At 39.7% G+C, this 13,670-nt stretch overlaps 1 protein-coding gene across 3 annotated transcripts in view; it reads right to left on the bottom strand.

Annotated features, from left to right (window-relative positions):
• MCTP2 (multiple C2 and transmembrane domain containing 2) overlaps positions 1-13,670 on the bottom strand; it is a 106,311-nt gene that overhangs the window by 37,141 nt on the left and 55,500 nt on the right. For all 3 annotated transcript variants that reach the window (XM_069866347.1, XM_069866345.1, XM_069866346.1), the window contains 3 exons: positions 12,209-12,310; positions 11,396-11,470; positions 10,480-10,599 (listed from right to left, as the gene is read on the bottom strand). In XM_069866347.1, the coding sequence (XP_069722448.1) occupies positions 10,480-10,599; positions 11,396-11,470; positions 12,209-12,310 (297 nt within the window). The remainder of the gene's footprint in view (positions 1-10,479; positions 10,600-11,395; positions 11,471-12,208; positions 12,311-13,670) is intronic.

The raw sequence follows: 13,670 nt of genomic DNA, 5'->3' as shown, positions 1-13,670 counted from the left end.
CAGTTCGAGCAAGAGAAAGAAAACCTGCCAGAAAAATCTGACAAAAGCCGGAGCGTCAAAGCTGCCTCATTCCTGAGGGTCCATCGCCACCTACAGGATTTTCCTCCTCTGCAGGAAACCTGCTACTCGTGTTCACTCAGGATTTGCCCCAAAAGAAGGATGGAGATTTGTAACTGATGTGAAGTAGCACAGGTTCACTTAAGTTAATGGAGTTACAGTGATTTAAACCACCTACAGACTTGTCTCTACTTATTCCCTCATTTTAGAATAAACACTTGTCCATTAGTTTTAAGAGAATGCGCTGTTCTAAGCGTACACCTACCTTAAAAAATAAAGGATTTGCCTTTTTAAAAATTTTTAAAAAGAAGAAAAATCCTACAAAAAACCAATATGTTTGCTCCACCAATGACAAGGGAGATAACAGTCAACATCTACAACCTTCCTCTGAAACAAAGTGGTTCAAAGGACTTTCTAAAGGGTGCCAGGTCAAAGTCATGTGAATAATGAGACAAAGCCAAGCAGATCCTGACTGAAAGAAATCAATACTCCTTGGGATTCTGGGGAAAAATGTGCACACTAAGAAAGTAAAGTAATTTCTACTTTTAATGACAATTTCACTTCCTAATACATACCTCTTCCATAATTGATACCATAGGTTTCCTACCTTTTTGTTTCGTTGTTTGGGCTGGACTGTATGCCTCTTTTTCCCATACAGCTTGCATAGTGCAAATCCATACCTAACTTCAAGAATTTTACATATAAGCTTCTCAAATTCTGGCATTTTCAGTAGCAGTGGGTAAGTAGCTTCTCTCTTATGTTTCTTTTTAATGAGTCTCATGCAGATGCAGCATTCCTTACACTTAGGACACTAATTTCATTTTTATTTATGCAATTTCTAATCTATGACTAAAGCAAACTTTCAGAAAAGGCAACAGGCAAATGGGGAAAATAAGTGTCTGCGTTCTGATATGCAGTATTTTTAGGATCAGATAAGCTAGCAAATGGCTACAAATGGAATTTGTTTTCCTCTTGTTTTTCAACCTAACAGTCAATTGATAAGAATTACAACTTACTGCTTTCTCACAAATTCAGAATATGCTCAAGACATTAAATCTGAAGTTCCTCTGAAGAACTTAAAACTGCAAAAAGAAGGACACCAAGAGAGAAAAAAAGCCAGCTGTCAGGCAGGGTGCACTTCAGACGTTCCTGCATTTTTTGTAACAAACTCCAGACATCAGGATGTCGATTTGTAAGGTAACAGTAAGAATCATCAGCTAAATTCACCTTTGGCAAATGCATGTTATGCAGTTCCATCTAGAGTAAAGGAACCAGTGCTGCTTTTATGGGTAGTGAATTTAATTATTTTATGAAACAGTTAAATAATAGTCAAAGACGAAAAATGTAATTAAATGCTAATCTGTGACTAGTCTCGTGGCTAGGAGAACACAGTATATCTGCTAATGTGTGGTTAGAAACAGGAGTTCAGCAATGTTAAATATACAAATAAAACAAGCAACAGGCAAGAGTATGATTTTACCCTGCTGGACAAAGTAAAATACAAGATCTTAAAAAAATAATCGAAAAAATGTACAAAATGGCATAAAAATAACAATAATCTCTTATAAAACTTCAGAAACCAAAGATACAAGATATTGTATATTGGGGGGGTGATGGGGGGGTGGGGAATGGAGGGCTTCATAAATCAAACCGCTAAAATACAAAACAATATAGCAAACTCCAGCCAGACCACAAAGAGGGTTCACTCTTCATAAACATCAGATCAGGCAGCTAAAATTATTACCAAAGCTCTCTTGTAACTGTCACCTGTGGTGGGTATAATTACAGGCTACTGCTGCAAGCACGCCCACGTCATATGGCAATAAAAGGACCTACAGCTTGCCAAGACTGGGCAGACAATGGAGAACACACACCACCTGATGAGAGCCCAAAAAGATCAGCCAGGGAGACTAATAAAAATGACAGCTTCGAAACAAATGACAAAGCTTCAACCACAAAAAAAAAAAAAAAAAAGAAGGCGATATCAAATTAGCTGGAAGTGCAAGCACCGAGCAGGGTTCTCCAACAGGTCATGACTCAAGCAGAAAGCCAGTCAGAACTGCTTTGTGGATGCATTTAGTTCAGGTTTTAGCTGTAAAGAGCCCATTTTAATTTGGGGTTTTATTATTATTATTATTATTAACATTTGCAAATTTGGTCTTAGCTTTGTGAGCTGTCATTCGATAGCCAAACAGATGAAAACTATGTATTTCTAATCCAGTTCTGAAGACAGAGCTAGATAGATCCATGTATCATAATGGAGGCACCTTCTAGGAATACATCTACGTACTATAACAAAGCTGTATTTCTTTTTCATTGTCTTATTTCTTTACTACCTGCATATACATTCCTGCTGACCAGAGACTGATCCTCTAGCAGAACTGGGCTTTTCCCTGAATACTATGACTATAGAGTTTAACACACACAACAAACATTAAAAGGCTTTATCATCAACTAAAAACAAAGCAACAGAATTACAGAAAGTGAAAGGGAGGTCTCATTTTGGTCTCATTACCAGAGCTGAGGAAATTGTTCCTACATGATTCATGCAAGTTTTGAGTGCACTGCACAGAAAGCACTACTATTGCTCAAAAATATGAGCATAGCATAGGCTTAATGTAAGAGGAAGCTCCCCAACCCCAGAAGCAAGGGATTCTTTATGCATGGTAAGTGTAGGAAGTCAGTATTAGTACTCATATGCAAAACACAGTTTTGTTTTTATTTTTGGTTTGGAACATTTCACTGGTAAAAAGCAAATTCCCAACCTCCCTGAGCTGGAAACATAAGCCCATCTATTCTTTCAAAGTTAAAAGGGATATTTGTACCGGTCTTTGCTCAGCTCCATCTCACCCCAACTCCAGAGCTTCAAACTTCGTTTTTTAAATCTTGTTTATTGTGCTGTCAGGCTTCTAAGTGGTTATTTCCCTATTAACTTTGTCCTTGTTTGTTCTTGCATTTTTGAAAGAGCTGGAAATAACATGTGTTTACTTTGCTGTGTGTCTCTCAGCATCATGAATATCACTGTTGCTATCCCAGGAATTTTAACTGCTGCAGCAAAGCAAACCCTCGGATCTCAAATGTAAATCGTATTCCCCTCAACCACAGAACAATAATACTGGAAATGTAAAAATTGCTGGGAGAATGATAAAACCTTTAATTGTCTAGAGAAACCTGTTTCTCATCTCCGCAGTTATTTGCATGTGCCAGGTAACATGCTCCCAACAGCTAAGCATGCACAAATGTGAACATTCACAGGCACTACCATGAGCAGTGCGGAGGATGCAGGATGTAAATATTTCCTCCATCGTTAGAAAAAGTCTTTTACTGGGATGTAATAGCTCAAAATAAAAACAATACTTCTGATTAAGCCTTTTAACTGGAGTTCAAGACAATAATTTTGAAGATGTGCCTTTGCCAATGATTTACTGAGGGAAAGGGTGGAAATAGCGGGGGCTCTGGAGAATTACTTACTAGGTCAAATTCCTGAAACCCTGCCTTTCAATGTTCCCCGAGTACTAGGTCTATCCTTAAATATGAAGAAATTTTTGTCCCAGAGTGTTATTTTACAGCTCCCCTATATAAATAGGAACTGCATTCGTCCCTCTGTCTAGAAAGCTGCCTGGAGGAGAGGGACCTGGGGGTGTTGGTTGACAGTCGACTGAACATGAGCCAGCAGTGTGCCCAGGTGGCCAAGAAGGCCAATGGCATCTTGGCTTGTATCAGAAACGGCGTGACCAGCAGGTCCAGGGAGGTTATCCTCCCTCTGTACTCGGCACTGGTGAGACCGCTCCTCGAATACTGTGTTCAGTTCTGGGCCCCTCACCACAAGAAGGATGTTGAGGCTCTGGAGCGAGTCCAGAGAAGAGCAACAAAGCTGGTGAGGGGGCTGGAGTACAGGCCTTATGAGGAGCGGCTGAGACAGCTGGGGTTGTTTAGCCTGGAGAAGAGGAGGCTGAGGGGAGACCTCATTGCTCTCTACAACTACCTGAAAGGAGGTTGTGGAGAGGAGGGTGCTGGCCTCTTCTCCCAAGTGACAGGGGACAGGACAAGAGGGAATGGCCTCAAGCTCCGCCAGGGGAGGTTTAGGCTGGACATTAGGAAAAAATTCTTCACAGAAAGGGTCATTGGGCACTGGAACAGGCTGCCCAGGGAGGTGGTTGAGTCACCTTCCCTGGAGGTGTTTAAGGCACAGGTGGACGAGGTGCTAAGGGGCATGGTTTAGTGTTTGATAGGAATGGTTGGACTCGATGATCCGGTGGGTCTCTTCCAACCTGGTGATTCTATGATTCTATAATTCTATGACTGTTTCTTTAAAGCTGTAGTAAAACACAAGCCTCAAACAGACTGAGAAAAGCCCTCAGCAAATGCTCAACAGTAATGCAGAAGTAAAGACCATCTCTTTTGCATTAATACTTTTTTTAATTTTTTTAAGCTTTTTCTTTTTCCAAGTTCTCTATTCAGCGTTTGAAGAATACTCATTCTTCTCTCTTTAGGATTACATCTATTCATTTTATTTAGCTTTTTAATGTGGAGGCATTTTAATCTACCATTACTTTAATGATGTTCTGGAATAGTTTGGGAACAATGATTTATATTTCATCTTCAGCTACAAGTATGAAAGAGAAAAGGGGGAAGAGGGGAGGGAAAGACTATACCCTTCTCATCAGTTACACATGTAGGCATGATAGGGTGTTTTGTGCTTTGTATCAGGGAACAGTTTGTTCAAAATTAGTGGACAATTCATAGCGAAAATAAAGATTTTAGGGAAGCTTATGTGAGTGAGTTTCTTCCTTCTTTACTCTATAGAAGAGTGAATTATTAACATTTACTGGTAAATCACAAGCAAAGTCTCAGTTAATTTTAACCTCTATGCTCTGCTTGGTTGGCTGGAGGTCCAAATATGCTTAGTGACTCACTCTCTATCCTAAATTGTTTGGATTTCATAGCTGTTACTGTTCTCCCTTCTCCATAGAGTCTTCACGTTCCCTGTTAAACTTTTGTCCCAAGAATTTCCCTTCATTGATCTATAAACTCCATTCCCATCGAGGAGAAGAAAAAAAAATCACTATGTTGCAAAACAATGTACGAGTTAGAGGGGATATTTTACCCATATATTGTCATGTCCAGGGTTGAATTACGCTCGGTACAAAGAGGACTGGAACATTTTGTCTTTTGCTTGGGAAAGTCTAACCAGAACATGCAGGAAACACTTGTCCACAGGCAGAATGAAATATTTACCCCAAGTAAACTCCAGAAGTCTAAGATTTTAACTTAACAAACATATTTCCTGAGGGAAAAGAACATTTCCGTCTTACTGAAACGCAATTAGCAATTTCAGAGGACACTGTCAACAAGCTAATGGCCTTCTGCCTCTAGATCATCAGTATAAATATATCCCAGCTCAACAGGGATTAAAAATTGTTCATGTCTAAGAAGACGGTTGTTGTCTCCTCTATAAGAAAAGTATAACTAGGCTCAGATCTGGCTCCCATGTCGCAAGGTTAAGTGGCAGCGTGTTAAATGGCACAATCAGCAGAGATTCATGGGCTGCAGAGTCTAACCTGTGTCTCTGCTGTTATCCCAGATTAAGCACAGCAACGCACATACCTGCAGCCTCACTCAGCTTGATCTGTGACTTTCTAGGCTTCCAGTTCCCACAGCCCAAGAGATCAGTGCCAAAAAACAAGGCATTCTCCAGCTCTTGATGGATTTTAAAAGTTTTGGAGATCTTAATGGAGAAGGGTGTCAAAATCCTACCTCTGAGATTTTCACCATTTGGGCAAGGAGCTCAAAGGCTTAAGTTTGGGCCTCCTTCTGCAACCACAATTCCCACCAGCCACGCTGGGTGTCCACAACCTCCAGGTCTTCCCTCCGCTTGCATCAGATGGCACTTTGGGAAGCCCCGACTGATCCAAAATGATCCTACGCCTGTCATTTTCCCAGCTGTCCACCATTAAATTGCAGCCAGTTTCACCCAAAACTCCACAATTCCAACACATCCCACTGCATCACCGCATATTCCTTCCATTCCTCCCAGTACTAATCCATCATAAAATAATTATCAGACACACTCCAATGTCACTGCAAAATAAATAAATACTGCCTGTGCATGCTGCATTCCTTGTCTGGCTTGCCCAGGCTGCCAGCTAGGGCTGAGCCTAAAAAATAGCTCCCACCTGTACCCACCCTGGCAGCAGCCTTGATTAGTAAGAAGCCTAAACCTGATATAGTGGGACATGCTGCCAGTAAAAATGAAGTATGCTGGCATGGGTGAGTGTGCAGGGACCCTGAAGCAAATCAGCAGCTAGCACTGCCAGTCACACCAGAGGTGCTGCAGTGGCTGGTTTCCCATCATTTGCCTGATGCTGTCAATGTCTCTTGCAACTATCATGCAAACTTTAAAAAAAATATATGATAGTAAAAATTCCAGTCAATATATCCTTTTAATTTGCACCAGATTATAGTTTTTTTAATGCAATTACTGTAATTTCATTAAATGACATAATTAGCATTAATGCAGACAAAACTGTCAATAGAAGGTGTAATTATGTTGTATAAAATCACAAGCACAATGTGCAATGATGCATAATTCCTCATGAAAATCATTCTGTGACTAAAATTAACTTTTAAAATATTTTAAAAATACATATTGTACAGTAAGAATGATGTTAACAGTAAGTTATTATGGATTTAACATCCGTGACCAGCAAGAAGGGGGAGCAGAGCAGACAGGGAGTGCTTGCATGCAGAAGGAAGGACCAGAAATTTGGTCTAAAAGTGCATCAGAAACGTAAAAACACAAGTTTTCATATGAATGAGTGTGAAAAACAAACAGCTTATAGTCACACAGATATACAAGATGACTTGTGAGCAGACATTCCCCTAGGCACATATCACCACACAGCTTCAGCTTTTTGGACACCAGTAACACAGCATAGAAACGATGTCTCAATGGAGAAAGGTGTGACAAGAGGAAGGAGTGATGAGGCTAAAAAAACAACATTCACCCTGGAAACTAGGAGCAGATTGTCCACAGCAGAATATAAAGAGCATCAGGCACACAAGCAGAACCACACAGGGATGTACTAGACTATCTCTCTTGGCATCTTCAAAGTAAAGACCTTTTTGAGAGGCACATTTCAGTCAAAACACATCATCTCGAGAGAGGAAGCTATATCAAAATCAGAGTAGAATGCTTGAACATCTTTTTGGTCTTAAAAAATCTATAAATCCCCCCAAATCCTGAACTAATGGAGTAGAACACACAGATGAAGTCTTCTAAAATCTCTCCCAGTGTTTGAACACTACTAACTCTACAGGCAACATTTTCCACATGTGGGAATATTCTTGATATTCCTAGGCATGCACAAACATGAGCAACATTTTTCACATCAGACCAGCAATGAAATGTACCCTTTAAAAAGAATCCAGAAAACCTATATGTCACTATTTCCTCTGAATCAGGATGTTTTTTCTAGAATTTGTGTAACACAATTTGCACAAAACCCTTTGTGCACAGGGCAAATATCACAAAAAGTGGAATTTTGCTTTTCACCTCACCTTCCTTAGAATCTTCTTTCCAAAGCCTCTAAACCTTAAAATTTCTCATTTTACTTGCACTTGAGCAGACTGGATCAGTGTCCACAGTGCCTATTCAATTAAGACAGGTTAAAGCTCAGCAGATTAAAATTGAATAATGCTGACAAAACATATGATTTCATTTCTGTAGCAGAAAAAAAAGAATAAAATCTACTATGTTCTTGCATTGACTCCTCTCATCATTACAAACTAATAAAGACATTTAGTTTGGGATGATGTATCTTATAAATAAGGAAACATAGTGACAACATTTTTCTCATTTGCTTGTGTCCTGCCTGTTTTATCCTCTGTTTGCTTCCTCTTTATCTGTCCCTCTTTCTCTTGTGCATCCAAATGTAGTAGCTAATGCCCTTGCTGCACATGCAAGCTGTCAGCACTAATGGGGAGGAAAGTGCATTGTAATGAAGACTAAAACAGGAAGATCTAAGGAACTGTGTCCTCACCTATTGCCATGCTGTGATGATGTTACAAACATTTTCCTCTGTCTGGTAGGGGGTTTTGTCTGGTTTCTTAAGAAAACAGGGTTCATATTATTATACTATTTGCTTGTCTTCCTCCTCCTCCCTCTTGGAGCAAGGGGCATGGGTTACCTGTAGAGGGAAACCAAAGGCAATACTACAGGCGAGGGAGGTCCTAAGGACCACCCATTCTCTGAGATTATCACAGTGAAGATATATGGAATACATAGAATATCATCACAAACAGTTATTGCCAGTGGCCTAAGGGACAGTGACTGTAAAAAAAAAAAAAAAAAGGCATTATATGGTTTGAGGGCATGGCTATCACTTAAGCTACAAGCCATGGTCTCACGAACCCAACTAAAAAATGGGTGTGAAGCTTTGTGCATCTTTCTCATCTCTGGTGTTCAGCGTCACCCACAAGCAGGTCATCAATAAGGACAAATTTGGTACAGGCTAAGTTGATACAAAGCCAGGTACTGAAGGTATATCGATGTTGCTTGATGGGGAACAATGTTTTTATTTAACCTGTTAAAGGCGAATCTTACATACAGATTGGGGCAGGGAGGGGTGCTGCACAAACTATGCTAAGTGTGTATTCTCAAGACTGTGAACACACACACACTGGAAATAGAGAGAAAGATACATAATTAGGACTTAATTGTAAGTGCCAGAGTTGAATTATTTCTATGAGGGAAAAGTCAAATAGACTTAAATTTTGGGTTGTAGAAGAATCCTGCCTGTGGTATTTCTTAGAATCACGTATTTTTTATTCCTTTCACGTTATCCACTTGCTTTCAGGAAACCAGGAGTACTATGTTATCTAGTAAAGGTGTTCATAATCTGTAATCTGTAACCTGCTCATCCTTTTCACTAGGAATCAATTTCTTTTTCTGCCCACTTGCTTCCTTCTTTGCCTCTCCACCACTTCCAAATGTTTCCTAAGTCTAGAAATTTAAACTTCATAACTATTTTGGTGCAAAATCCCTTAAGAACAAATCTCTTAAGTACTTTCCTAGACTGTTGCTGAAAGGTGATGGTAGGATGTCAGCACTAGGATCTTACTTACACCCCTCCCTTTCCAGCTCCAGTGTGCATGATCATCTGATTCCCCAGCACACAACCACAGAGCTGCCTTGCACAGTTGTACCTGCTTCAGTGAGGTACCATCTGCTCTGGTCTCCACCAGCTCTTGAACCATTAACACCAGATATGATCTAAATAAGCTTCAAGCAACAGGAAATATTAAAAAAAAATTTAAAAAAAATGTACAGGTAAAAGATCCTCTCATCTTACTTAATACTCTGTGCCAGTCATCCTTCTAACCTGCAGGGTGAAAGACAACTCCTCTGTCTTTGCTCTGGAGCTTCTTTCAATCAGGAATGGTACACTTTACCCATCTGAGGCAAATACACTGAAGTGTTTTCCTCAGAACAACCTTTAATTGGCTTATAATTCAGACAGTAAAAGGGGGAGAAAATTTTGGAGATGTAGCTGTTATATTGCTTAATAAACACTCAATTCAGAAACTTTCTTTCTGCATGCTGGACCACGACAATATGATTTTGCAACCTTTAATGGCATGCCAAACACTTCAAGCATGAAGAAAATGTCACACCACAGAATAAAAAGCAGGCAAAATCTTTTTGTGCTTGAGTGGATTATGAGAAAACTGTAAATGGGGTGTTTACTTCCAAGAGGAAAAAAAAGAGAGCTGAAAAGTGGGACAGGCAGGTGGAAAACTTGGCTTTTTGTTTGCAGAACGCAGCAGAACTCACTGACCGGCCTTTTCCTTTTCTCTCTCTCTTTTTTTTCAATAAAGCAATGTATTTTTACCATCAAGAGAAGAGATTTGCAGCCACCTGTGCTAGCAGACCTGCTTACATGCCATAGGGACACAGGTATAGCAAGCATTGATAACTTGCAGTGAAGTGCCACCTCACTGCAATGGAAGATGGAAGGGACAAGAGCCATCACCTCCCTGCATCACTCAAATCAAAGGCATTTTCCTGCACCACCCTCTTGGACACCACCTCCCTCCTTTCCTTCATAGCTACCACACAGTCACAGTCTTCGCAGGGTGTCACCACCCACCACAGACATGGTCATCCTCAGTGCTGAGTGCAGGCTGGTGAACACCTCTGCACGAGGCAAAGAAAGGCTACTCCTGAAGATCTAATTTCGATGACCATCAAGCCCAGTGTGGCCCAAGCGGTCCTGAAAGCCATAACCTTGCAGCCATGTAGCTACAAAACGCCAATAACAGCAAACAATAAAGGGCGTCACACAGTGGAGAGGAAGGTATGGTAATACTTGAGATCTTATATCACTTCGTCTCATGCAATAAAAGAAGAAAGCCACTTACCACAAATGCTACCACACTCTTCACCGTGGACTCCCAGAGAAAGCAGCTCCGAAGGAATTGTATTGTATTCCATATTGCCATGGTGATTTTTTTCACACGATCAACATTTCTTGATAAGATCTGATAAATATTGAGTGGGAGGAGGGTGGAAGAAGGAGTTTAATCAAACACACTAATATCCCACTATTGCTTCAGAAACAGGGATAATTTAAGCTACAACTGCATGCCAGGGTACATATGACAAATAAAGCCTCTATTTCAGAAATGCACTCCTGCTCCTTCATGCTTTCTGATCACACCCAAACTTTCCAGATTTTCCTCACCCTTAAAAAAAAAGACAAAGAAAGAGAAAGCAGGTCTTGATGCCAAAAACTAAATACAACAGTAACACAAACCTACCTTCATTCCCCTTCAATTCTCAAAACATAGCAGTGTCTCAGGGAAATGGTTAGAGAGAATGTAACTGAAACATTGAACTTATTCTCTACATGTTTTGGATTAGTCCGTAGAAATAAATAAAGAATTTTAGTTTTATTTTAAGGCATCTTTACTTTTAATAAAAAAGGATAATGCCTATTGTTCTAAAAGCCTATGGACTTCTTAGATAACTAATTTAGACCTGGTTTCCTCCTTCCCAAAGAAATGAATAAACCTCTCATTGAGCATTAGGTGCTGTGATGTGTGCAACATCCACAGCTATCATTTTCCCCACTTTAAAGCACAAAGCAGAACTACTGATGCAAACTAGACCAGAAAGCAATTTCGTGTTAACAAAAACCAACCTTTTAATATACCCAGAAATAAGCAGAATTTACATGTGTTTGGCATTTTATGCATAAACAGGTTTTGTGCTTGCAACAGCAATTCAAATCGTCCCAAAACAAATGCGAGAGGTTAGCCTAGACAGAATTTTCACCTTTTTAGAAAATTTGCGGTTCTCCTCAGTAAAGCGCTTTTCTCGGGGCTTGAATGTTCTAATACTTGCTTTTATCTAAATAAAAAAAAAATAAATATATATATAAAAATTAAGATATGGAGTTTTAAGTTCGTTATTTTAGCTTTGTATTACCAGTGTGGGTTAGGAATTTCAGGATCTTTCACTCATTTCAGGCACTATGTGGCTTAGGAGGAGCTGCTAGGGAAAAGGTGGATCAGTTGAAATGGATAAGGCTGGTCTCACTTCATCAAGAGCAGAGCTGCAGTGTAGCCCATGATGGCCTTAATAAATAGGATTTAACTCAGTAAAAGGCTGTAGGGCATAAACAATTGAGACTGACTCAGCCACTTAAAAACTAAGTGCACCATGTACATGCCTCATTAATTTTCCTGTCAACACCCTGGGAAGTGAACATTGTGGGTCAGCTTTTTGGGGAGAAAGTAGGTGTTAAAAGTACTATATAATAATCTAAACATTAAGCCCTTTTTGACTGCTGCAAATGAAGCTGTGGCATACAGTAATGGGCACCTCCTTCCTAAGGTGTCTGTGGTCACTTGTCAGACCAAAAAAGTCCCTGCATTGTTCCATCCACATGGATTGGCCAACAGAGCTAGGATGTCCCAGTACTACTTCACCCATGGTGTAAAATATCCCTCCACCACAGGTGCAACTGGGTCAGGACTTTTCTTGCTTGGTTCCTCTTTTTTACATGATCATCCCCCCACCCCTGTCCTTGCAGATTCACACATTTCTAAGACTAATGATAAGCAAAAAGAAAATATGTCAACTTACAGGATTAAACAGGACATCCAGCTCCAAGTAAATTACTCCTTTTGAAGCACGTTCCAAGTCTTTATTCTTCAGTGTATAACAACTTTGTTTACCATTTCTAATCTATAGTTTGGAGGGGAGAAAAAGCATCAATATTTTCCCAGCTGTAATTCACAATACAATTTAAAGACACTACAAACAAATAAATAAATAAATTGCAAGCACAAAAAAATGCCCTCCTCAAACCTGATAATATACTTGGAGCCTCAAATACAAAAATGACCGTTGGATTAGAGACCTATAAAATTGCAGATTAAATCTCTTCTGGTCCAACTTTAATTTAGAGACCTTGTACTTTATAGTAGGGCAGCGCACGCAATAACCAGTCTGAAAATTCTGCCCTAGAAGCCAGTGAGCTGATGGGAAGTAATCAGCCTCCTTTATTACAGGTTTAAAATGGGATTTTTCTTCCAAAGTTCAGGAAAAGAGCCACAAACAACTTACCTACCTATTGCACACTGCAGTACACAAATCCACTTCTTAATGCTTAGTTTATTGTAAGGTTGTCAAATTATTACCCACGAAACCAACACAATCCAAAGAAATTAATCAGCTTAAGTGGAGCGAATGCTAATGAAACAAATGTTCAAAATTAACTAATTCGTGTAAAAGACTTCCCTCCCACCCCACCCCTGAATTTCAATGCCATTTCTACACTTTAATCTGCCGGTTGGCTCTTTCACATTAGGCATCTATTAAAAAAAAAAAACTATCCAACAGAAAAAAACTCCCTTGCCATTTTGTAAACTATTTGGCTCAAATCAAAAGCATTCTCTCTTCAAAAAGTGATGGCAGAAATGTATTTATTATACACTGTGGGATATGTATTGATTAAACATTTGGCTTTTTAGGAAGCAGACCAGTTAATTCTAAACAGCAGTAGCACAAAACAACTGCAGCTTACCAAAAAGCTACATTCAGGAATTGTAACGATCAACATTAAAGATAACGGAGGAAATTTGAGGGCATGAAATTGCAACCATATTTAAAACCATTGCTGCTCTGGCATTTAGAAGAGGCACTCATACAAACTATGGTAGAAATTAGTTGGGGGGGGAAAAAAAGCCATAATGGGAACCAAGTGATTTTAAAAGACAAGGGAAAGGTCACTTTCCTTCCCAGTGTTGCTCCACCTTTTCTGTACCAAACAGCTCATCCAAAGGTATATACGTTTTTTGGTGAATGGTTGAAAGGGAAGAGGGCTCTCAGAAGGACCAACTTTGCATCCTCAGTGGTGTCCAACCAGGAACTCCAGCTTTTACTATGTCCTTATCCAAAGTTTTGCTTAACAGGATGATAGAAGTTTATCCGACCGTATGTGGAATTTATTTAATAACGATAAATAATAACTATAAAAAGCACTGCACAAAACTGATCATGAGATACCTCTGCTTTCACTGCAAGACAGCACATGCTGGGCTGG

The sequence above is a fragment of the Phaenicophaeus curvirostris genome, chromosome 12, assembly GCF_032191515.1.
Source record: "Phaenicophaeus curvirostris isolate KB17595 chromosome 12, BPBGC_Pcur_1.0, whole genome shotgun sequence".
Lineage (NCBI taxonomy): Eukaryota > Metazoa > Chordata > Aves > Cuculiformes > Cuculidae > Phaenicophaeus > Phaenicophaeus curvirostris.
The sequence above is the reverse complement of the archived record's forward strand: the minus strand, read 5'-3'. Positions and strand labels throughout refer to the sequence as shown.